General features: G+C 42.5%; 1 protein-coding gene across 2 annotated transcripts in view; it reads left to right on the top strand.

Annotated features, from left to right (window-relative positions):
- Positions 1–24233, top strand: part of OSBPL10 (oxysterol binding protein like 10) — a 306798-nt gene that overhangs the window by 169206 nt on the left and 113359 nt on the right. Inside the window, exon 4 of one of the 2 annotated variants that reach the window (XM_003781766.3) lies at positions 3394–3585. The exons of the other annotated variant lie outside the window; for it this stretch is intronic. Within the exon in view, the coding sequence (XP_003781814.1) occupies positions 3394–3585 (192 nt within the window). The remainder of the gene's footprint in view (positions 1–3393; positions 3586–24233) is intronic. 2 annotated transcript variants of the gene reach the window in all.

Raw genomic sequence — 24233 nt, 5'->3', positions numbered from 1 at the left:
GTGCTAAGCAACTTAACATTTTAAAAATCAATAATGCCTTCGTTGATCAAGTTGAGTAGTATAAAGAAAGAAACAAACTTTGGCCATGCAGCCCCAGTGTGTTAGATACTGTGCTAAGCATTTCACGTACGTGATCTAATTTCATTCTCCTGCTGGCTTTTAAGGGTCAATATTATTATTTCTCTTTTAGAGATTAGGAAATTGATGCTTAACAAGAAAGCTTAAGTAACTCGCTGAAGGTCACAGCGCTAGAACCTAGGAGAGCTGGGGAGAGGGAGGGGTGATGAAACTTACCTGTCTGGCTTCGAAGCCCAGTGAAAAAAATCTGCTTTTCCTTGAACTGAAATAAGCCTCTCAAACAATCAAAATGTGTTTCAGTGGACTCCTAATGCTTAGGCAAATTTACTATTATTAAAGGATTAAGAAATAGCTGCATTCCAAGTGGAAATACTGAAGCTCAAAGTAGGTGATTGTTCACTGTGATCCAGATAAACGTAATTCTTGGACCACACATTTCTCCAGGCACCTGTACGCAAGGTCATTTACAAGCAAGTCACTGCTTTCCGTCTGTACCTTTATTGCTATTCATGTCAGATCCAGACAACTTTTGTAAGCTGCTGTGGTATTTCTGGACAACCCAAAATTCTGATTTCTGCCCTGGCTTCTACCCCAATCCCAATCCCGTGGTGATTTGTTAAATAATGGATCATTCACATTTAGAGCCGGGCCTGTTACCCAAGGCCTGAGGCTGAGATGAGTGAGGACACCCAGACCGTTCGGGGTGCTGTGGATCTTGTTGTCTTCTCTCTTAGCTCCCAAATCCTACTCAGGCTTCAGGTCCTTTACCCTTAGCACATCCTTCAGTGGTGAGGTCCGTGCTCCTTCACCTTTCTGCCCCTTTCTTCTTTGGTGTTTTGTAGCTGGATTGCCAAATTAGCACGTTTCATTTCATGTACTGCCATCCTTTCTAAGTGGGTGTATATGGTGTCTGTCTCCCAGTCAGTATCTGCGTGTCTTACATCCCCGGCTATTTTATAAACATCTATAGTGAAATACTGTCTCATCCCTCTCGTGTTTCTGCTTGACTCTACATGGAAGGTACTCTCCTAGGCATGGATTAGGTCTTCAGTAAATACCCGATTATTGAATTGCAGAAACCGGCACGATTCCAGCATATTTACTGACTGCCTTTTCTCAAGCTGAAATGAAGTATAGGGACACCTGGAATGTAAATTAAATTTGATGCAGAATTAAAAATTTTTGCGTAGGGAATATATCCACATGGTTCAGAATGAATGAATATAAAAAGCCATCCTGTGACAAATCTCCCTCCTCCGTTCCTCCCCTCCCCTTCTCTGCTCCTCCACAAAGGAGCGGCTACTTTATTATAGTTTGATGTAGATCCTTCTGAAGTGTTGTTGCTTTAAAGAAATATAATTTTCAACACGTTTTAAATAAACAGCAATAAAATGCTTATTCCCCACATCTTGGAAAGTATACTTTGCATCCTATTGAACCATTCTACACCTCACTATTTTTTAGTTAACTATGTAACTTAGAGATTTTTCCAGATGAACTCGCGGAGACCTTTCCCATCGTTCTCTTTCAGCTTGGCAGTGATCCATTATGTAGGTGCACCATAACTTATTTAACCTCTCCCACACTGATGGGCATGGAGGCTGTCTCCTGTCCTTGGCCATTAAACATGCTGCGGCGGTGACTACTGGGGACATAATGGCATTTCACCCAGGTGCAGGAGTCCCAGACGGGGATTGCTGGAGCCCAGAGAACTGCATTTGTAACTGTGACAGGTCTGCCTGATGGCCCTCGGCAGGGCTTGTTGCCACCTTTCACTTCCACACACCCATTTCTCTGTGGCCTTGTTAACCGACTTTTGAATTTTTGCCTGTCTGGTGAGTGGAAAGATGGTGTCTAAGGCAGTTTGAATTGATGTTCAGCATATTTTCATATGGTTTAAGGTTCATATAAACTTTTTACAAACTGTCCGTATCTCGGCTCATTTGAATAATAGTTTACAGCTCTACCTATTTCCCAGTTTAGTTTTTGGCTTTGTTGGTGGTAGCAGTGGGGTTTTTTGCTTTCCGTTGGTGGAGAGGAGGGTGTTTTCAATTTTTAGATTATCAAATTTATCAAGCTTTTCTTTCATGGATTTTGTGGTTCAAAGTGTTAGGCCTTCCCCACCCTACATGTTTTCCTCTGGTGTTGCTTGTTTTTCTTAAATTTTTGATCCATTTGTAGGGTGACCAGACGCCCCGCTTTTGGCGGGGACAGTCCCACTTTTGAACAATTTGTCTCACGTCCCGCGGTGTTTTTAAAAAGTCCCAATTTTTGGAAAGAATGCACTAATGGGTGGGAGAACAAGAAGGGAATATATGGTTTTCGGCTGCCATGTGGCTATTTCGCCAGAATATGAGTTTTATATTATTTGTGTTAATTTTATAATGTTAAACTGTAATAATAACAAATATTGCTGAGAAGTGATTATGGAGAACTGCTTATCAAAGTTTGCATTGTTGTCAGGCCCTGCCCTGCCCTGCCCCCCATCCCACCCCCGGCCTGCCCCCGGCCATGTCTTCCTGCCTTACCGATGTTAATATCTGGTCACCCTATCCATTTGGGGTCTGTGATCTGAGAGATGAATCCAGCTCTGCTTTTCAGATGGCTGCCCCATTATTTATTGAAAAATTATCTCCACTAAGTTGAGGTACCATCATTATCATAAACTGGATTTTTGGGGGGATTATATGTTATTATAAGATAAAATGTAAATACTGTACTAACAAATAGGGATTAATTGATAACTTAGTTCCTTCATACAGCAAACATTTACCAAGCACTTAACAATAAGTTAAACAGTTACTATATTCCACAGGTTGGGGATATAAAGCTGATGAGTGCATCTCTTAAGAAAGTAACTGGGCAATGAATGGGATCTCAGTGCAGTGGAGTGAGAGCAGCAGAGAGGCAGAGAAAGCCAGGAGACACTCCCCGGAATAAAGCTCATCCACTTTAGTGTTGAAGGTCTGACAGAAGTTGGCCCTTCAGGAGGGGAAGGGTGTTCTGGGAAGAGGATATAATAAATGCAGAGGCGGAAACCCAGGAAAGCCCCTGGGCTCAGGAGTTGGGGGCAGAGGTTCATGGCCACAGTGTAGAACAGGAGACACAACTGGGCATGAAACCAGGAGGACAGTGCAAATTGTCTTTCTTAAGTGAGTATTACTGGGATTTGGGCATACAGTGTTGAACCCACCCTGCCCTCTCTCCCTCTAAACAGATGAAGGGGAAAGATTAGGAGGTCCAAAATTAATGGAAGCCAACACTTAGCTGTGTTCTATGGGTCAGTTGTTGAGTGACACCTGTTGCTTATTCTAGAGTACTCCAAGCTCCCGAAGCCGAAGTCTCACTTTGCTCCCCCATGGAACACCCAATTCTGCGTCTCCCTGTAGCCAGAGACACCTCAGTGCGGGGGCCCCCGGTGTTGTCACAATCACGCATCACAAGTCGCCTGCAGCTGCCCGAAGAGCCAAGAGTCAGTATTCCGGCCAGCTTCATGAAGTCAGAGAGGTAGGCTCTGCTCTCCTACTAGGTTAAGTGGCCCATGGGAGTTGGGGGCTGTGGCCGTTGCTCTGCCAGCTCCTCTTCCTCTGAGCCATCTTGTCTTGCAAAGAGAGAGGACTAGCGGCAAGCTTCCCAGCCACATCGCCGTGACAATCCTTCCTGGTTAAAAAAAAAAAAGTTTCTGTTTCTCAGGTTAAGCAAGTTATTAGGGAACCTCTGTCAGAGCTCAGGAAGCAGAGAAGGCAAGCCTACAAACACAGATGTAAATGGAAGCGCCACCTGTCTCTGCGCTCACAGCAAAGACGAGACTAAGCTCCATGGACGCTCAGGAAATAATTTTGGGTGTTTTGAAGCCCAGGCAGTGTTAGACCCAGTACAGATTCCCGACTGCCCTCTGATCTGCCCTGTTTCACTCTCCTTAGGAAGTACTTACCTGCTCCTCACCATCACAGACACTCCCAGGGAATGTTGGGGAGTGAAAAGGCACTCTCCTGGGAGTCAAAGACTCTGTTTAAGAACAAGTCCTTTTAACAGTTGTGAACCTCAGTTTATGCATCTGTAAAATGGAAATAACACAGGTTTTGCCGGCTTCTCAAGGGAAATGTGAGGACCACTGTGATAATGCCTGTGAAAACTCTTCAACCCTGCCTTATCAGAGTGACATGTGGTTATATTGTGTTTTTACTTTTGATAAATGGGTAAGTCCTCAGTGTGGGGATCCCAGAGCCTTAGTATTCATATCATCCTTTGCAACTACTAGGGAAACAAAGTATCTAAATTAAATGAGGTCAGTAGGGATTGTCTAACTTGTGCTGAGGCTGAGGTGTTTTGCCCTGCAGCTGCCCCGTGTACAGACCAGCTTGTCCTCCCAGGAAGGTTAGCAGGGCCCTTCCTCTGTGTCACACAGGAGATCTGGACTCTCAGACGAGGGTCTTGCTGCTGCTTGAGTTAGCACAGAGCTTATCTTTTAGATGTCAAAAGCCAGTTGGTGCTCTGTTAGCTGACTATGTTAGTTCTGATCTGGCCCAGGACAGAAAATCTGAAATCTTCTGAATCAAATCTGTAGATATATAGGAAAGACCTTTCTGTTTTTTTGCTAGATTTTACGTGTATATACTCTTTATTGCCTAATAAGGAAGAAGGACAGAATCAGACTGCTTATTTTAATGTTGAGGTAGAATATTCACTTTGAAATAGTAATCCTAATGTATAAAAAAAAAAGAAAAAGTAGGTATTTGCTTAATTTTGTTACATTGGTTGACATATGAGTGTTTGCCCATGTGTTATGTATTTCTTTGTGTTTTTCATAGCACTTTTTCAAAACATTGCATTATGGAAAAATTTTAAATACACATAAAATAGAACAATATAATGTGACCATGCACCCACCACCCAATTCAGCAATCTCAACTTTCTGTTCTTATTTCATGTGTTTCTTTATTTTTCTTGCTAGAGTGTTTTAAAGAAAAGTTTGAACATTGTATCATTGTATCATCCAGTGACTGCCTCAGTATTTATCTAATAGGAACTTTTTCTTAGGGAGGGATGTCCTTTTATTCTTTAGTGCAAAATATGATACCAATATATCATTATTTTTAAAAAGTTAGGTCACTTTCTGAATATAAATATGAAATGTTTGTGGTAGAGAATTTAGAAAGGGCAGAATGTTGCAAAAAAATTTTTTATAAGTCTCCTATAATTTCATTGTCAGTACTTTGCAGTATTTCTTTATCACTTTTTAAAATTTTTAATATTGGGATCCTATTATAATAGAAATGTGAAAGGACCACTTATATTCCCATCAAAACTGCAGACTCATTAAAGGAACATTTAGATTTTTCTGGCAGAGTGAGTCAAGTAGCCAAGTACTTAGATACAATGCCAGCATCTTACTTTTATGTAGACCTCATTGTAGATTATTTTACACGTCCTTTGAAAAGATAGCCTTAAATAAAAAGGTAGTTGAGAGTGGGCAGTATTTTGAGAATTCCCTTTATTCTATTATAATGACTCTCTGTTGAGTCTAATAATGATGGGAGGCCTGTATATACAGGGAAAAAATGGAATGCTTGGGCTTAGTGAGCAATGACCTAAATCAAAGTTGAGGTCCTCTAGCTTGATTTTTAGTTGCATTTGATTTAATATAATGCAAAAATCTTTTCTATTTCTATTTAAAAAGAAGTCTTTATAAGAATAAAATATCTTTGTGTTTGTGTGTATTAAGAGATCTAACTGTGTAAAATGTATAATGCTTGTATACACTGCAAAAAAATGTATTAAGAAAATCAAAATTGTCCCTAATCAGGGGACGACTTTAACCTTTCAGTGAATTTATTTCAAGATTTTTTTCTAAGTATTAAAGATATAAAAAATTATCTATATAATATGGTCTAAATTTTATAAAAGGTGGCATAGGTGCCTTTTTCTTTGTCATGTATTTTCTCTTTGTTTTTCCCTATGGGGGAAACTATTAACATTTCCCCTGGAGTTCCATGTTAAGGAAAATAGGTGAAATGTTTCCATGGCTATTTTGGTGTGGTTTTTGTACTCCTGAGTGATAGTATACCTCTTCAGGTAATTATTTTTGTATATAAATGATCCTTCTTACTGAAAATTAATTTTAAATAAGATTGCTGGGGTGTAAGTGCAAACACTGGCTGTCAAGAGAATTTCAGGGGGCTGCGTTCCTCTGGGAAGTGTTTTGACAGCTTTAATTCCTGGATTGCGTGTCCACTTTCACTCCTGATTGGAGAAGAGTAACTGTTTTGTGGCATTTGTCATTTTATGATGTGGACAGACCCCACTTGGGAACTGAGTGAATTTTACTCATACCAGAAAGTTCTGCAGTTATTAATTTCAGAGTATAAAGGCCCCTGCCTTAAGTTTCCACTATATTTATGTATGAAATAATAAGAAGAAAATGGAATAGCATTTTTAACCCAGCTGTACAGGGGAGATAAACTTATGACCACTGAAGCAATGGAGAAAATCATCATATACAAGACAGATGTGCCTGAATATCAGGAGAATAGAAGAAAAATGGCCCAGCCAAAGGCAATAGAATCAATATTAAATGGAATGCCATAGCGTGGATGAAAATAATGGGACAGTTAAAAAGATTAAATGGTTATCACCCAAAATATAAAGAATTGCGATACCAAAGGTCAGAGCCCAAAGTTCTCTTAGGAAGTTGGAGAGAGGAGTGTAGGGAATTGAGATGTAATGCCACAAGGTCCAGGCACATCCTCACTGGCAACTCAGGGAATGAAAATGAAGACAACTCTGTCTATGAAGTCATCACAATTAGTTCTAGCCCATTATTAGTTATTGGGTATAGGTGTCTGCAAGCTGCATGTTGTCTTTGCTATAATCTGGTGATATATAATAAGAATTAAACATAAAACAAAACTGTGCATTACCATTTACCCATAAATTCCCTGTTGGGAACTAGAGCCTGAGGACACAATTTATGGAACTGGGGGTATAAGGAAGAAAGTTAATTTGGATAAAGCTATTCATATTTATAAAATCATAGATCCAATACAAAACATTATGAGAATGACCAAGGAAACAATAGGGCATTTAAGATCTTAAATTACTATGTAGCAATTTAAGATAAAAGTCATGCCACTGTTACTACTACGTGGACGTGTATGTGTGGAATAAGTAAGAAAATTAGGGTGCAGAATACACACACGTTGGATCCTATGTCCATTTTAATAAACTCCTGAGTTGTTTAAAACAGTAGTTCTCAGAATTTTGGATTTTATTTGCAAATTGAGGCTTATAAATAGAATTATGGGGGCAACAGTGTGTTGCGAATTTTTTTGTTTTCCCCAACAAGGACATTTTTAAAGCACAGTCACAACCTGTGGTTACCACAATCTTATAAAAGTACATAAGTGTCCCCACCAAAGAAATATAATTTCAGAACGAAGGATCATCCCTTGCATTGACTAAGGTAAGTTGAATGAAAAACATACTGCATTTTCCTTCATTTTAATATTTTTTCTCGGACTGGAAGAGTTCCTAAGGATTGGTCCCAGCTTGTGGATCTGTGTTTAAAGCACTCGTTACCACTGAAGTTTTAACTTCAGGAAAGTCAGTCCAGCCCATCTTCTGTTTTGCCATTGCCCATCTCTCTTTTAGTTCATGCCTTACTCAGTCTGCAGGAAGCCACCTTTCTGAGTGGGAGCATTTTGTCATATTACCTTTCTGTTATTAAAAACAAATTTTTTTGATTCCCTGCTGTACATAGGATAAAGATCAAACTTTTCCATGTGGCCAGTTGGGCTGGGCTGGCCTTTGATAGTCTGGACTCGTGCCTCCTGCCTCCCCCTGTCCTCAGCATTCCTTCTTGTTCCCACCAGGGACTTACTACCACTAGACCTCTCCACTGTGATGGCAATGTTCTGTACCCTTGCTCTTCACTAGGGTAGCCACTATTTATATGGGGCTATGGAGCTCCTGAAATGGTGAAGTCTGAATGGAGACGTACTCTGAATGTAAAATCCCTGTTAGAGTTCAAAGACTTAGGACAAAACAAGGTAAAATATCTCATTCATGTGTCTTTAATCCTGATAATGTGGAAATATTTTCTGTTTGGTTAAATAAAATACATTAAAGTTCATTGCATCCTTTTCTTCTTACCTTTTTATTACTTTTTAAAATTATTACTTTTTAATTTCTTTTGAGAGAGGATCTTGCTGTGTTGCCGAGGCTGGGTTTCACCTCCTGTGTTTAAGCAGTCATTCCTGCAGCCTCAGCCTCCTGAGTAGCTCATGCTACATGGGAATGTCACCACGCCCGGCTTCTTTCTGCCTTCCTAAACGTGCTTACTAGGAAATATAAAATTATGCATATACCTCACATTTGTAGCTTAGGTTATATTTCTCTTGGACAGCACTGCCCTGGACTGTGAGCTTGCTCCCTCATCCACTCTTCCATTCATTCTACAGGTATTAATTGTGCAGTTTATGTGTGCCAGACACTGGATTTTTATGTTAAAGGCCCTGGTTTTATTCATCTTTGCATCTTCCAACCCTAATATGTTGCTAGACATGCCGGTTGAACAGATTGACTTAAGAACCCATTCTCTAGCTGTTAGAGCTGCTTAAAGTGGAGCGTGAGCCAGCTGCAGTGCCTCACGCCTCTAATCCCAGCACTTTGGGAGGCAGAGGTAGGAGGACCACTTGAGCCCAGGACTTTGAGATCAGTCTGATCTCAAATAGAGCAAGACCCTGTCTCTAAAAAAAGTAGAAAAATTAGCAGAGTGTGGTGGCATGTGCCTGTAGTCCCAGTTGCTTGGGAGGCTAAAGTGGGACGATCTCTTGAGCCTAGGGGTTTGAAGTTGCAATGAGCTGTGATCACAACACTGCACTCCAGCCTGGATGACAGCATAAGATCCCATCTCAAAAAAAAACATAAAATAAAAATAAGGTGAGATGTATAGGAATTAAAGGGTTGCTTGAGAAATTATATGGATTGGATGAGGGAGAGTAGACACCTGGTTTGGTTGAGGGCTGTCAGGTATTCATTCATTTGGCTTTCTTTGACTGATAGCACTGGGTGAGCGTACATCTAAATGCCTGAGTGACGGGGTGGGGGGGGAAGTGACGATAGTGTGAGCTCTGAATGTACCGCTGAGATTGTTTTATAAATAGACTTTAATATATTTTTAAAAATTAATTTGATCCTCTCTGCTATTCTAGCATATGATGAATGAAATGTATAGTATTGATTATATTTTAATTTTCGGTCATTATTTTGTGTTTTTACTCTTATATTTCTAGTTCATTATAACCAGCTCACATTTAAATAGACACAAATTCAATTGCTACAAGTATAGTGTGATTAAAAAAAAATAAAAACCTCTTGTTTGCTAGATGCTTTCTGAAAGATAACAACTGTAACACACCTTCATACCTGACTGGATGTGTGTGTGTGTTTCTATGCTGAATACTTTTTTTAGCTGTGACATTTGAGACTTAAAAAAAATACACTTAATTCAGTAGGGGGACTTTGTCTGGGTTCTGTGTCTTGAGGAGGGAAAAGGGCGTGCTGTGGAATTGTAATGGATGTGTGTGAAGCATAAATATTGATTTAATTAAGCTTCCAGTGATAATTCATTGGCAAAAGGGAATTGTCCTTCTCTTAAACTTTTTTTTTATTATTCAATATTCTGCTGCCAGGCTCACGCTCTTTTGAAGAGAAAACTGTTTGCTGCACTGGTTTGTGCACGCTGGATAGACAAACTGTGCTATAATTTAATAAGGTTCTAAATAAACCCTTTGCAGAGTATAATATATGGAGGAGATGTGTGTTGATGAGGTTCTAGATATGTGAGTTTATATATGTTTCCTCGTGTAATTGTAAAGTTAGATTTACTTAATTCATATGCATATTGAAGACCCTTTCATCAAGTTGCCACCTTTATCAGTGGATATTGACTCAGCGTGCTCTCTCCTCAGGATAATTTGGTTTGATTCTGGTGCACATGGATGTAATCAATGCCTATTTAGAAACCTTGATTTAATGTCTAACCTTTGTTTTGGAAGCAGTAACTGTAAACTATCACCCTAACAAATTTTATTAGCTGATCAATGTTAAGGTAGCGATGTGTACTGGCAGCCTGGAATCCAGACCATCCCATCACCAGGGAAACCACATTTAGGGTGTAAAGTGCATTTATTCTTCATATGAACAGAATGATTATTTTTAAAATGTCCTAAATGAATTCTCCTGTGCACTTTTTGGATAAACGATGACAAGTAACCATAGCATGTATTTTTAGTAGCAATTTGCCATCTCTTCAAATAAGTGAGCTGCAGACTTCAGTTCCCACAAATCATTATGGGGAATTAGTTAATAGCAGTGGTTTCTAAAATGTTTTTGAAGCAGTAGAGTGGATTGTTTCTGAATAAAAATATTGCAAATCCTTACTACGTAAAAACAGGTAAAAGTGATGTTTTATTAGTACCGATGTACTTTAGAAAGTAAAATAGTCATTTCTTGATTATGAAGGATGTTGGCTGGAATAGTGAGGATTTATGACGACCCTTACAATCCCTCCTCAGACTCTGGGTCTCTGTGAAGTTTGCAACCAACACTTGTGTGGTCTGTGGAACACCTTGTGACCCTCTGAGAGGACAGTTGGAGAGTCACTGGACTGGGGGATCAATTAACAGCATTTCAGGTGAACAACAACAAAAATAAGATGCTGCAATGATGTCCCCCATCAATCTTCAAACTGTTGCCTGGGGTTGAAGGATACTGTGGTGCAGTCTCCACCTGCTAAGGGCAGAGCTGGGTGGCATGTGGAGGGTGAGGGAGGCCAGAGCAGAATTAACCACCAAAGACATAACTGTCTGGTGTCCCAGAATGCAAATTGTTCATAATTTTCTGTTCCTTAGCATAAGTGTTCTTTACTGGGTTTTTTTTTTTGCTGGGGCTGGGTTTGAACCCATCACCTCCGGCTCATATGGGGCCAATGCCCTACCCTATTGAGCCATAAGTGCCACCCAGTGTTCTTTACTTTTCAGGAGGTAGATTCCAGCCTCACTAGTTAAAGTGCAAATCCTTCTTTTCTCTCTTTTATCCCTTTTTCAAGCAGAGTTCTTCCCTGACCCTGGCTTCACTCTCTCCCCAGGCTTCTTTTGTTCCCTCTCTTGTTACACTAGGAAATGAGGCATTTATTTGTTTACGTGTTTACTGTCTGACCCCTCGTGTCCTCTATCTAGGGGCCATTTTTGTTTTATTTCCAAGTCCTCAGCACAGCACTCAGCACACAGTAGGTGCTCAGTGAAAATCTCAGTAAATGAAAGATTTCCCACAAAGAGGATGATAACCATTGGGAAACACATCGTTATGCATAGGGTTAAAAAAAGTCTTTCAGAGGAAGGACTTTCTTACCCTGCAGCGTATTCTTAAGAGTTACTGTCCCAAAGCAGAAGCAGTGGGTGCCTGGTCTGGTCATTTTACAGAAGAACCTCCATAGCTGACCACCTCCCTACATCGACCACCTCCTTAAGTTGACCTAATTTTCATAGATTGAACATTCACCACACATACATATCAGTACAGTAGGCCCAGTTCCTTATGTTGACCACCTCTATATGTTGACCATTTTGTGACAGTCTTGCAGGCGATCAACTCACGGAGGCTCAATGGTATATTAACGCATTTACAGTGGCCACTTGCCACTCTGTTCCAGGTATGCCTAGGTGCTGCTATTCTCAGTATGCTTTATACCTACCAACATGTTTAGCAAATATTTCTTTATGTTATAATTATTTTCAAAAATCTCTGCACTAGTTTATAAGCTCCTTTCTCCAAGGCATGTCTTTGCTGGTAATAATAGTTTCTCTTACATGCGCTGTAATAGTTCCCACTTGTTGTGATCATATTACGTGCCAGGCACTGGGCTCAGTACTTGGCTTGTGTTATCCTTAAGTCAACCCTGTGAGGTAGATACTATTATTGTCTCTATTTTATAGACAGGAAACTCAAGTATAAAGAGGTTAAGTTAAAGAGAGATGAGCCAGCTGGGGGTCCACTGTAGAAATATAACTGTAGGAGGTGGATGTTAAGAGTTATTGCAAGGACTTGGCCTTGTGATTGTGGGGGCTGTCCCGGCAGGTGTGGGATCTGAAGAGAAGATAATCTGGGGCCAGGATTTCTGCTTTAAGGATGCCTCAGCTCTGGTCTTAAGGCCGTTCAATTGAATGAGTCCCACCTGGGTTATCTAGAGACTCTCTTATTTAAAAATTGGTTATGAGCTTCATTTACATCTATAAGTAACTAGGGACCATAGTTGGTCAAATTGACGTGGCAAAAAAGGCTACCCTGAGAAGTCACACACATGTGAGGGGGTCGATTCTGGCCCAGGGAATTTAACCTCACGGCCCCTGAGGATAACCAGACAGCAGACATCACATCCTGGTGCCGAGCCCTGTGCTGGGAGCTGGGAGGCTGTGGCTGCCAGGCCCATGGCTGTCCCTGCTGTCCTGCAGGGGTGGCTGAGTCTCTGTATCTCTGTACCCCTGATGCCTGCATGGCCTCTGGTGTGTACCGTGCCCCCAAGGAGGACTTGAGTCTGTTCACGTGAGTGCATCACCAGAACTCAGCACTTTTTAGGCAGAAAGAGCAGTGCCCTCAGCTCCAGTCCTTGGACCAGTGCCTTCATCTCTCTTGGATGTGAAGTGGAAATGACAAACAAGAGAATTGCCAGCAGAGTGTAGAACGGAATAGGTGCCCAGGCAGAGGATCCGGGATTCCCCAACCTGCCATGCTGGTGTCTGAAGGAGGGAAAAGCTCGCAGGCTGCAGCATTCCTGTCAGCCTTGGTGGGACAAAGTGGGGAGGGGGCCTGGAAGGAGTAGATTCTTTAAAAAAGCCACCTCTGTCCTCCTGTGGGGAGCTGTGTCTTCACCTCTGCCAAAGGTTTGCTTGAGCAAGGAAGCCCCTGCCTTGTCCTGCACCCCGAGTAGGTGCATGTTGTTTGCCCTTCCCTGAAAACATGGACCCTTCAATTCCAGTACCCATGTACTTGGCAAAGGTGGGCGTGTGGATAGCACACACGGTGACTTTGGCTTGAGCGACCCTGATGACAGCCTGGTGGCGTCTCTGAATACTTCCTGCCTTAGTCACTTGAGATTTATGAAGGGGGTGGGGCAATTATGACCAGTACACTGAGTTTTGTACCTTGTGACTCCACTAACCTGACCAAAGCTGACCAGACCAGCTGTCACTTGCCCTTTAGCCTGGCCACTGAACTTTGAGCGAACTCCACTCAGGAGGGAGTGGAGCTCCTTTTGGAGCATAAGTAGGGAGCAAGCGGGGCCAAGAGATGAGGAAGTGGTTAGTGGAGAAGGTGCCTGCTTGTCTGCATTAGGTCACAGACCAGTAGGAGGAGGCCGAGGGGGCCGCTGTGCCCTGTGCTGGCCTGAGCTCTCAGAAAGACATAACCAGTGGCTGTGTAGGGGTGTGTAGACATTCATAGACACACACAGTGTAACTGATTGAAGGCATTGACTCATGCCAAGTTATGGAGGCTGACAAGTCTCAAACCTGCAGGGCGGGCTGGCAGGCTGGAGACCCAGAGAAGAGGTGATGTTGCAGTTCAAGTCCCAGGGTGTCTGCGGCGGGATTTCTTCTTGCTTGAGGGGAGGTCAGTCTTTTTTTCCACACAGGTCATCAATTGACTGGGCAGTCTGCTTTATTCAGAGGACACCAATTTAAATATTAACCTTATCTCCCAAACACTGTCATAGCAACATTCAGAATAATGTTTGACAAAATATCTGGGCATCATAGCCCAGCCATTTGACACGTGACAAGCATCTGGACTGTCTCTTTCCCCCGTGTAGTTTTACTGTATGCGTCTGTCCCCTGAGGTTCTTGGGAACGTGTTTCTAGAAAGCTAAGGGAGCCGGCCATCACCGACCAGACCTTACTTGGTTAGTGCACGCTTGGAGGTGCACGCTTGGAGACCTTACTTGGAGGTAGGGGCTGCAGCCTGACTCTTGTCCAGCGACTTGATAATCTAGGTGGTTGGTTAAACTAACATGAAAATTATTTGGTGCTACTGTAATTAATGGCAACTGGAATTCACCGGGGAGCGAGGCCAGTGTGAGCTGGCTGTCACTCCATGTACACCTGCTCCCTGTGGGCTCCGCGAGTCACTGAGATCCCTGGAAGAGTCACCCCTGGATTCAGCGCCCACGGCAGACTGAATTCGTGCCTTTCAAACTCTCTGCCTATAATTAGAGTATTGCTGAGCATCCATCTCGCCTCTCTCCGGCTCAGAAAATTCATGGTTCAGACATCTTTGAAATTTTGTGCTCCGAAGGAAGCTAAGTGGCAAGTTATTTTATATCATAGGTCTGTGACATGAAACACTGTTCCTGTTTATACTTCATGTGGCAATTTAATGCAGAGAGCCTTCCTGCAAGTGCTCTAAGACGTATGCTGGATGCTGAACCAGTGGATGTGCAGAGAAGTGGGCTAGGATCACCTTGTGAGACTCAAGCCACCCTTGGTACCTGTGTCTTGTGAGCTTGGTGACATCTGCAGAGGGTGCTATGTTTTTGTCCTCCCCCAGGGGATAATTCTAGTATTTCAGGGTACAGCAGGGAATATTCCTCACTCTGAACCCTGTCCTCTTGTTCTGCTCTCAGCAGAAAGGGCGCTCGGGCCGTTCCTCTCTCATACCCCCCAGAGATGTTGGGCATTACAGAGTTGCAGGTTAAAAACAGTCGTTTCCATAACTAGCTCCTTCTTTGCTCTCCTGCTAGGACCATCGTTCTTCCTGAATGCGTTTACATGAATATTCTCCAGTTCTTCCTTTTTAAGGTGTACCATCTTTTGCATTTGCTTTTATATTAGAGGCTGAGCATCTTTAGCTGCCCTGATTATCTGTTGCTGTAAAGCAAAACACCCCCAAATTTGACAGCTTAGTACTACAACAGTCATTTATTTTGCTTCAAAATGGGCAGTTTGTGGCCACATAGGACAACTTCTCTCTGCTTCAGGGTGTCTGGGGCTTCCCATGGGATGTTTGGTGGTTTAGAAATAGCCAGGGCTGGCTGGACATATCCCCTGTCTTTATGTGGTTTCAGGACCTCTCTGCAGGTTGAGATCAGTGGTTCTCAACCTTCCTAATGCTGCAATGCATTTTCATTATTAAAAAGGGGTTGTGACCCACAGGTTGAGAACCGCTGGCATAGACTCTCAGGATTTCAAGAACAAGTGTTTTCGGGACAGAGTGTAAGCTGATAGTTTCTTAAAACCTGGGCCTGGAACCTGGCACACTGTTACTTCTGCCATATTTTATGACTTGTACAACAGAGAATCTGCCCAGACTCGGGGGGACAGTCCAGAGACCTACCAAATGGCAAGAGTAGCGAAGAATTTGTATCCATCTTTGATCTACCAGGTAAGCCACAGTTATGTCTTACATGTATGGATGTGGCCTCAATAGCTCTGTGTCCTTTTCTGAATCTTTGCTTCCGTGATATGGCTCCTACATTAGATTCCAAGAGTGGCCACAGCAAAGCACCACAAACTGAGTAATATCAAACAACAGGCATTTGTCTTCTCCTGGTTCTGGAGGATAGAGTCTGAAATGAAGGCTTTCGCAAGCTGGGTTCCTGCTGGAAACTCTGAGGGAGAGCATGTCCCATGCCTCCCTCCTGTTGCCGGTGATGACTGGTGATGACTGGTGATTATCGGTGATCTTTCCTGCTCTGAGGCCCGCGGTGTGTCACTTGGTTTCTGTCTCCTCTGTCACGTCACTCTGGGTGCGCGTCTTTCTCCGGGTCTGCTCTTGGAAGGCCAGTTATTGGATTTAGGGCCCACCCTTGTCCAGTAGGACTTCATCTCAGTGAGTTACATCTACAAGGGTCCCAAGGTCACATTCCGAGCTTCCAGTGGACTTGCGTTTTGAGGGACTACACAAGTGTATTCTGTATAGACCTGCTTCAAATTCTTTGGCATCACAGCACTAGGAGATTGGTTTTCCATCTTTTACGTTGCGTTCGTGATTTAGTACGATCATGTTTTCCATGATTTGTTTTTCAACATGGAAGCCCTGGCGTGGAACCACATCTGGTCAGCTGTCACTGTGGGGCTGCCTGGCCCTCAGATCCCTCTGTAACGCCTGGAAGTAGTCTAGTCCTGCTGGAATTTGTCAGGCCTGGGCAGAGTCTGCTCTGCTATCTCTAACCTTTGCTCTAAGATGCCAGAGGCTTTAAAGGTGGGTTGGTGGACAGGACCAGGCTCTCTCACAGAGATTCTGGCTCAGGCTTGTTTAAGCCTTGGATAAGGACGTGGCCCAGTGGGTGCACGTGGAACATGCCTGCTTTGTTCTAATTTGCACTTGAACAGGAGAATCCAGTATATCCGTGGATACCTAAGGAAAGCGCATACTAAACAGCAGCGTGTCTTCCTGAATCCTTGTTCTGTAAATGGGCTTTATTCCTGCTGTACAGATAAGGACGCAGAGGCTCAGAGGGGCCACGGCATGTTCACAGGCTCGGGCAGGTAGGAGGCAGCTGTGCTGCAATTTTAAGCTGGAGAAATGTCGCCCTGGAGCCTTCCCTCCTGGGCACACACAAAGCCAGGCACACACTCCCTGTCCCCTCCCTGACCTTGTTTAGCCGCTATTCCTGGAGAGTGACCAGGCAGGACTGGTGCTCACACCATTGCCTTAGATGCCTTATTTACATGTAATTTCCAGGTGATAGTTGGTGTTGAAGTTTTAATTTTTGTAGCTTTGACTTACACTGACACTTCATCTTATGTGCCATTTTATAAAGGAAAAAACAAGTAAAAACAACCTCTTCCTGTGCAGGAGGTAACAGGAATAAGTGGTGTGGGTCCTAAGTCTGGGCAGAGAGCCACGTGAGGGATTGGGTCCGAGTTCTGGGCCAGGGTAGCTGCTGTATGACCCTTGGATGAGCCATTTGACCTTTGTCTCCGTCTTGGAAATGAAGGCACCAGGCTGAGTGACCAGCTCAAAGATGCTTTGGTTGTCCTTAAATCAGAACTTGATGTCACAGTGAAAGGGGCAGTATAGGATTTCTTTCTAAAGGTTATTGTTCCTCCTGGTATTTTCATTCTTTGATTATTATTCTCCCCGTTTAAGGTCTTAAAATAGATCTGCGAAGAAACATTCCTGGATTTTTATTTTCAGAGAGATTCTTTATAATATAGTTCTTATTCCTTCGATGGGTTTTGAGGTAAAACACATAACATATGATTTCCATTGGTTGTCTAGTACAGATGAAACAAGAATCAGAAAATTAAACAAAAACTTCTTCCCTATATTTTGAGAGAAAAAATGGAACTTACATCATTTTAATTTGGATTTTTAACTCTAACATAAAAATAATCGTCCCTCTGACATGCTATTGGGGAAATGGTTCCTGTCTCTCTTTTTTTTGCCTATTGCATAACTGTTCCAGCATACCTCTGGAATCAACATCTATCAGCTTAACACTCAGGAGACGAGAAGGTGAGGTGAGGATTTCTCACTGGCAGAGAAATTATCACAGTAAGACATGTTATTTACCTAACATTTCGGTGCATAAATCACAGCAGTCATACTTCATAATTACACAGTGCCTTCCATTTGAGATTCTAAAAAGAAATTATAGACCAACTTGTGAGATATGACAGTTATATTAAATATTATACTTGGAATACATTGGTGGATATAATTCCAGAACCAGAATTTGGATGTGAGGAAAGGTTCCGTTCAGCCTGGGGGAGATTGAAAATGGTCTGTGATAATCTGGCCAGGTGAGATTTGGAGTTATTTACTTTTGTTCACAGGTAACTTCTGTGGTATTTACTTGTGTTCACAGGTAATTTCTTTAAACAAAGTAGACTTTTGAGCTGTTAGTAGTGTACATATACCTGTAGCAGGAGGTGCTGGCCACAGGACCTCTCTGATCGCTCTCCCTCCGCCTACTCTGACCAAAGGCAACTACTGTTTCCGACTTCGTGTGTGTTCCATCCTTGAATCTGCACATATTTGCTTATATGTACTTTGTTTATACATACCTATATGTACACATATGTATACCTAGCTAGAGTTTTAAAACCAGTTTTGTTTTTAAAAATACCAACTGTAGTAAATTATACACACTTTATATCTTTGTTACATCACGTTTTGAACTTTTTTTCTTTTACTCAGAAATGGATCTTGTCAAGACTCCCAGAAACTTCCTTTCTATTATCTGTAAAGTGTTCTTTCACGTACTGATAAACCGAGACCTGCTTCCAGACTCCTTTCTGTGAGGCGTGGACTCTAGGCCAGAATGCTGTGTGGGATCTTTGGGCTCAACAAAGGCAATTAAAAGGCTTTCCCCGCAGGCTTCACAGGGGAAGGCTGCCCTCCCCCACCCCACTGGGGCACAGTCCGGAGGGCGCTGTGGCCAAGGCCCAGGGCAGGTTGTGGGCCCCTGTGGATCTGCAGAGGCCCAAGGGGCTCTCTTCAGAGGCCTCCGCCTAGAAGGGTTCTTGCCCTTCCCTTCTTGAGACACCTCACTCTGACTCAGGCCTCTGTCCTGGTCTTTGCCTCCTCTCCCTGTCATGAGGATGGCCTATGCTGTGTCCACAGGGTGCATCTGACCCTGCCTTGTGCGTCCTGGGGAATAACACGGGGTGGGAGGAGCAGGTACCTCCTTCCTGTTTGGCCTCTTGCCTGTTCCATCGCAGTAAGTAACAGAAGCCTTCATGTTTTCTCTCGGCCTGGCTTCTTGTCCCCACTCACGCCCTCACACCTGGCAGCCCTGCTCTTGACATTCCTGATGAACAGTTTAGGTGGTCCCAATTTTTCACTTTTACAAACAGTGCTATGGAGAGAACACGTGTCTGTGTATCCTTCAGTTACAGTAAGGATCGGCTCCTGGATGGAGAATTACTTGATGGAACCATGACACCACTCCTTGGATGTTTGGGAGTGGAGGTTTCCTTACACCTGTGAACTCACTGCTCCAAAACTTTTTGCATTTGCCGGCTGGCTAAGGAGAAACTGGGATCTTATAATTGTAATTTAAGTTTCTCTTACTTTAAGTGAAGCTGAGAATTATTTCATATTTATAAGAGCACGTGGCATTTCCTTTTCTGAAAACTGTTCATGTTCTTTGCCTCTTGTTATTTAATACGTGTTCCTTTTTCTAATTGATTTCTAGAAGGTTTTTATTCTTATGTGTTAAGGTAATTCACCTTTCTTGATATGTCAGTTGTCTTTTCATTTATTTGGGGGTATTTTTTGCTGTGTTGAAATGTTTTATTTGTACATACTCAAATTACCAATCTTTTCTTTAGAGTTTTGGAGTTCTACATGGTAATTATAAAGGTTCTTTTTCACTCTAGGCCTATTACAAAAAGATCACCCATGTTTGCAAATACTGGTATGGTCTTGGTTTTTTAATAGCTTTATTGAGATATACTACAGATCATAAAATTCACTTATTATAAGTAATTTACTCTAAGTTTAGTAAGTTTATGTAGTTGTATGAGTATTACCACAAACGAGTTCTAGAATATTTTTATCACTATGGTTTTATTTTTATATTTGAATTTTTGTTTGATATGGAACTTATTTGGTATAAAGAGTCGGGGGCATCTGTGTATACTTCCTTATTCCTGTCCCGCTTTGCAGTACCATTTTGTGATAGTTCATCCTTCCCCGCTGATATGACAGGGCCACCTGAGTTGCATACTGAGTACTTGGGTCCGTCTCTGGTTTTTTCTTTCCCATTGACTTGTTGGGACATTCAGGTGCCAGAACTATAATGTTTTATATATCATTGCTTTAGAATATGCATTAGTGTCTGGTAAGGCCAGCGCACCCTCAGTGACCTAAGTCATGCTTGACTTCAGTTGTTCCTGGACAGTTCTTTTTGTGTAAGAACTTTAGAGTCAGCTTTTCTAGTTCTTAAGAGCATCTTGTCCAACCCACCCTGTTGGCATTTTTATTAGGATTGCATATATTACTTGAAAAATGGCATTTGAAGGATATCCCTTCCAAGGATGGGGACAAAGTTAATTCATTTCCCAACTTCAATGTCCTTTGTCCCTCGGGAGCATTTTAAAGCTTATGGTTCATACATGTGACTTTTAATTGCTAAATATGATACCCCTGTTGTTGTTATTAAAATGGGACTTTTGTTTACTAAAAATGAGACTTTTTTCCATATGTTTTCTGTCTGACTAGGTGACTTGATTGGGGATTTATAAGTAAAAAGGCTGCTGTTTTCTGTGGGTTGAATTGATTCCCTCAATTTAAATATATTCTGTTACAGTTTGTTGTCATTTCTCTGTTGATTTTCTAGGTTTTTCCAGGTAGACATTCTTTTTTCTTTATAATTAATTATTTTTTATTAAATCATAACTTTGTACATTGATGCATTTATGGGGTTTGGGGTACCACTTCGATATACAATATGAAATGTTTACATTGAACCAAGTAACACATCCATCACAATTATACTCATTTCTTAATAGCTTTAAACTGTACCATTGCATCATGCACATTAGGTGAGGTCCCCCCAGATACCCTCCCTTCTCTCATATCCCCTCTCCCCGCACCCCTCTTCCCTTTTACTTTATGGACTCTAGTTATGTTTTGCTAATTGCGTTGTTGTGTAGGTGGTTATACATTGATTTCATAGTAGTATAGAGTACATTGGATACTTTTTTCCCCATTCTTGGGATACTTTACTGAGAAGATTATGTTCCAGCTCCATCCAGGTAAACATAAAAGATGTGAAGTCTCCATCTTCTTTTATGGCTACATAGTATTCCATGGTGTACATATACCATAATTTGTTAATCCATTCATGGGTCCATGGCAAGTAGACATTCTTATCTGTTGCAAATAATGATCATTTTGTCTCTTTTTTTTTTAAATCAAATTTCTTATAGTAATAGTATTGGCCATTATGTCCAAAATTCTGAATAATAATGGTGGTTGTGATTATTCTTGTTTAAGCCCTTTATTTGCCACAGATGCTGTAGTTTCCCTGTTGAGCATGGAATACATCATCTTAAAAACCTGATTAAGAGTTTTTAGGAAAAAAAAGAGTTTTTAGAAATTCAGAGGAGATAATAATTCATTGGCTTGATTAATACTATAGTAGGACTACAATGTTCTGGGTGGGATTCTAGTTCTGGTGGGTGCAGTAGGAAATGAAACAGAAACAAAGCCTTTGCTCCCAAGAACCTTGAAATCTAGTGGAACAGACAGGAACAGAAATCAAATAATAAATGTCAGGTTTTATGAAGTTAAGCGAGGGGAGGGATAGAGAATAATCTGAGGAATTTAGTTAAAATGGTCAGAGCGGGAGGTAGGGTTGTTTTCCAGTATCTTTTTATTGTCTATCATTTTCCTTTTGATTGAATTTGAAATTTTGAATGTCGTAGCTCTTTGGCAAACCCTTCTTTCCTGGCCCCAGGCTCTAGCATGTTCCCAGGCGTGGGGACTTTAGAGAAAACCTGGTGATTGACTTGCCCTTGCAACTTGCTTGTGTGGTATTTGCTTGTTCTCATATTATTTCCAGGACACTGACTATTTAAGAAATGAACTGAATTTGTTAGACAGCAGGGTAATTTATCACCTTGGGTAGCGATACTGTTGCTAAGGCAGCTGGCTACATTCTGGGACCACAATCTCCAAACATGACACCTGACAGGATCCTGGCATCCCTGTGGGGCTTGCCCTGGTCACAGGCTCCCCTTGTCTTGCCCTAGGCCCAGCGACTTCTGTGTGAAATGTGTGCCCTGTGCCTCTTCTCCTTTCCTCCCTTCCCTCAATCTCCTGTCAAACCTGCCGGGATGACGAGAGTGAAATGAGACTGGGTAGTCTCGGTGGTGTACTGGGAGAGCACAAAGTCGTGGCTCCTTGCTCCCCCGGAACTGTCTGCTTCCAGGTGGCTGATCCCTGGTGAAACTCGGGGTCATCAGGGCTGTTACTCTACTAACAGAGTCTGTAAGGTATAAGTGGGGGGCCCCCAGAGACAAAGTCCCATGGGAGATGTTCAGGCCAGGTTTATGGAAAAGGGAGGGTGACCTGCCTGGGAGTGCAAAGGTGGCATCTGCAGCCAGGGGCAGTTAGAGACTACTTTCATATGGGGCCATTGGGGGGGGGGGGCAGGAGAATTCCACAGTTGCCTGTCAGGTTAGGGTCTTTTGGCCCAACTTCTGGGGTGAGTGGGGCTGGCCGGATCCTTTGAGTCTTTGTCTTAGAAAGAGAGGAGGAGGGGAAGAGGGTTTGTGTGTGGCTGGGTCAGGCTCCCCAACATTGTCTGCAGCCTTTTTTTTAAGCTACATGTGTAATTTCTCCCTCTTTCTCCTCTGTGTTACTTTGTACAAACAAACAAACAAACAAACCATGAGGTTATTAATACATTATTACATCATGGCTCAGCATCTATATTCTAATTCCTAAATTATTTCTTATGTAGTCCTCAGTGCCCCTCCCTCCCTCTTTCTTCCTTCCTTTTTTTGGACTGTCTCACTCTGTTGCCTAGGCTAGAGTGCCGTGGCTTTAACATATCTCACAGCAACTTCAAACTCCTGTGTTCAAGCGATCCTCCGCCTCAGCCTCCTGGGACTCTGGTGCCTCCAGAAAAACTCCACCCAGTGAGTTTTTCTATTTGTAGTTGAGATGGGCGTGTTGCTCTTACTCAGGCTGGTCTCAAACTCCTGAACTCAAGCAATCTTCCCACCATGGCCTCCCAGAGTACCAAGGTAATAGGCATGAACCACCGTGGCCAGCCAGTGCCTCTTACTTTCCTACTGGAATTTGGTTCTGAATTTAGCCAAACCTTGTCTTCCTATTAGGTTATTAAGTGTGAAATGTCCAATTTCCCTACGTATAAGTTTGACCGTTGGTGTCTCCGATATTTCACTTTGACACTTCTAGTTTTATTTTTATTGTGAAGGTACAGCCTCATTCTTGGCTTGTGATTATTTTTCACATTTTTGAAGAGCAATTTTTGTAAAGCCATAGATAAGTCAAAAATTGGTGTCATATTCGAGTATGCATTCTATCTTGGAACCAGTGCAGCACAGACCGCTCAAAATAAAGTGGAGAGGATGTGGCTAATGAGTGGTTTGAGAAATTCCATTCTGGGGATTTTAATCTTGAAAATGAGCCACATGGGTGACCTGAGACCTTGGCCTCCACGTGCCAAGACATTCCTGTCTAAGGCCTTTGTACTTGCTGCTCCCCACACAGCTGTCCACATGGCTGCCGCTCACTTCCTCCAGGCCTCTACCCAAATGCTCCCAGCTTAGAGAGGTCTTTCCAGACCACTCTTTCTTTCTTTCTTTTTTTTTTTTTTGAGACGGAGTCTTATTAGGTCACTCTGGGTAGAGTGCCATGGTGTGCTCACAGCAACCTCAAACTCTTAGGCTTAAGTGATTCTCTTGCCTCAGTTTCCCAAGTAGCTGAGACTACAGGCGCCCACCACAATGCCCAGCTATTTTTTTGTTGAAGTTGCCATTGTTTGGCAGGCCCGGGCTGGTTTGAACCTGCCAGCTCTGGTGTATGTGGCTGGCACCCTAGCCACTGAGCTACAGGCACCGAGCCCAGACCACTGTTTCTAAAGGAGCTCTCTTGCCCATCACTCTCGGTCCTTTTGCCTCACTTTGTTTTTTATTTATTTATTTTTGTTATTATTATAGTTGTGGTTGTAGTTGTGGTTGTCATTGTTTAGCAGGCCAGGGCTGGGTTCAAACCCGCTAGCCCCAGTATATGTGGCCAGCACCCTAACCACTGAGCTACGGGTGCTGAGCCACTCGCTTTGTTTTTTAGACAGTACTTATGACTGACGCATTGCCTGATGTAGTGTTATGTTATTTGCTCTTTGCTCGTGTCCCACACTTAACGGCAAAGTTGCGTGGAGAGCAGGGACTTGTTCTGGTTTTGTCACTGCTCGCCCATAGCAGATTCTCAGTAAATATGTATCGAAAGAAGAAACGACCCTTGCAATTTCTGTTTGGCTCTCAGCTATAAGAAGTAAGTGGGGAAATGCTGATGAAGAATGGTCATCCAGAATCATGCATTTGAGTTCTTTTCAGTTTTCCAGCAAGGGATTGTTTTTGCAGGGTGGGTGGAGAGGAAGTCTTATCTGTGAACAT

This window comes from Otolemur garnettii, unplaced genomic scaffold (genome assembly GCF_000181295.1).
Source record: "Otolemur garnettii isolate 467f Iridium unplaced genomic scaffold, OtoGar3 scaffold00002, whole genome shotgun sequence".
Classification (NCBI taxonomy): Eukaryota; Metazoa; Chordata; class Mammalia; order Primates; family Galagidae; genus Otolemur; species Otolemur garnettii.
This window is presented reverse-complemented; position numbering and strand designations above follow the sequence as displayed.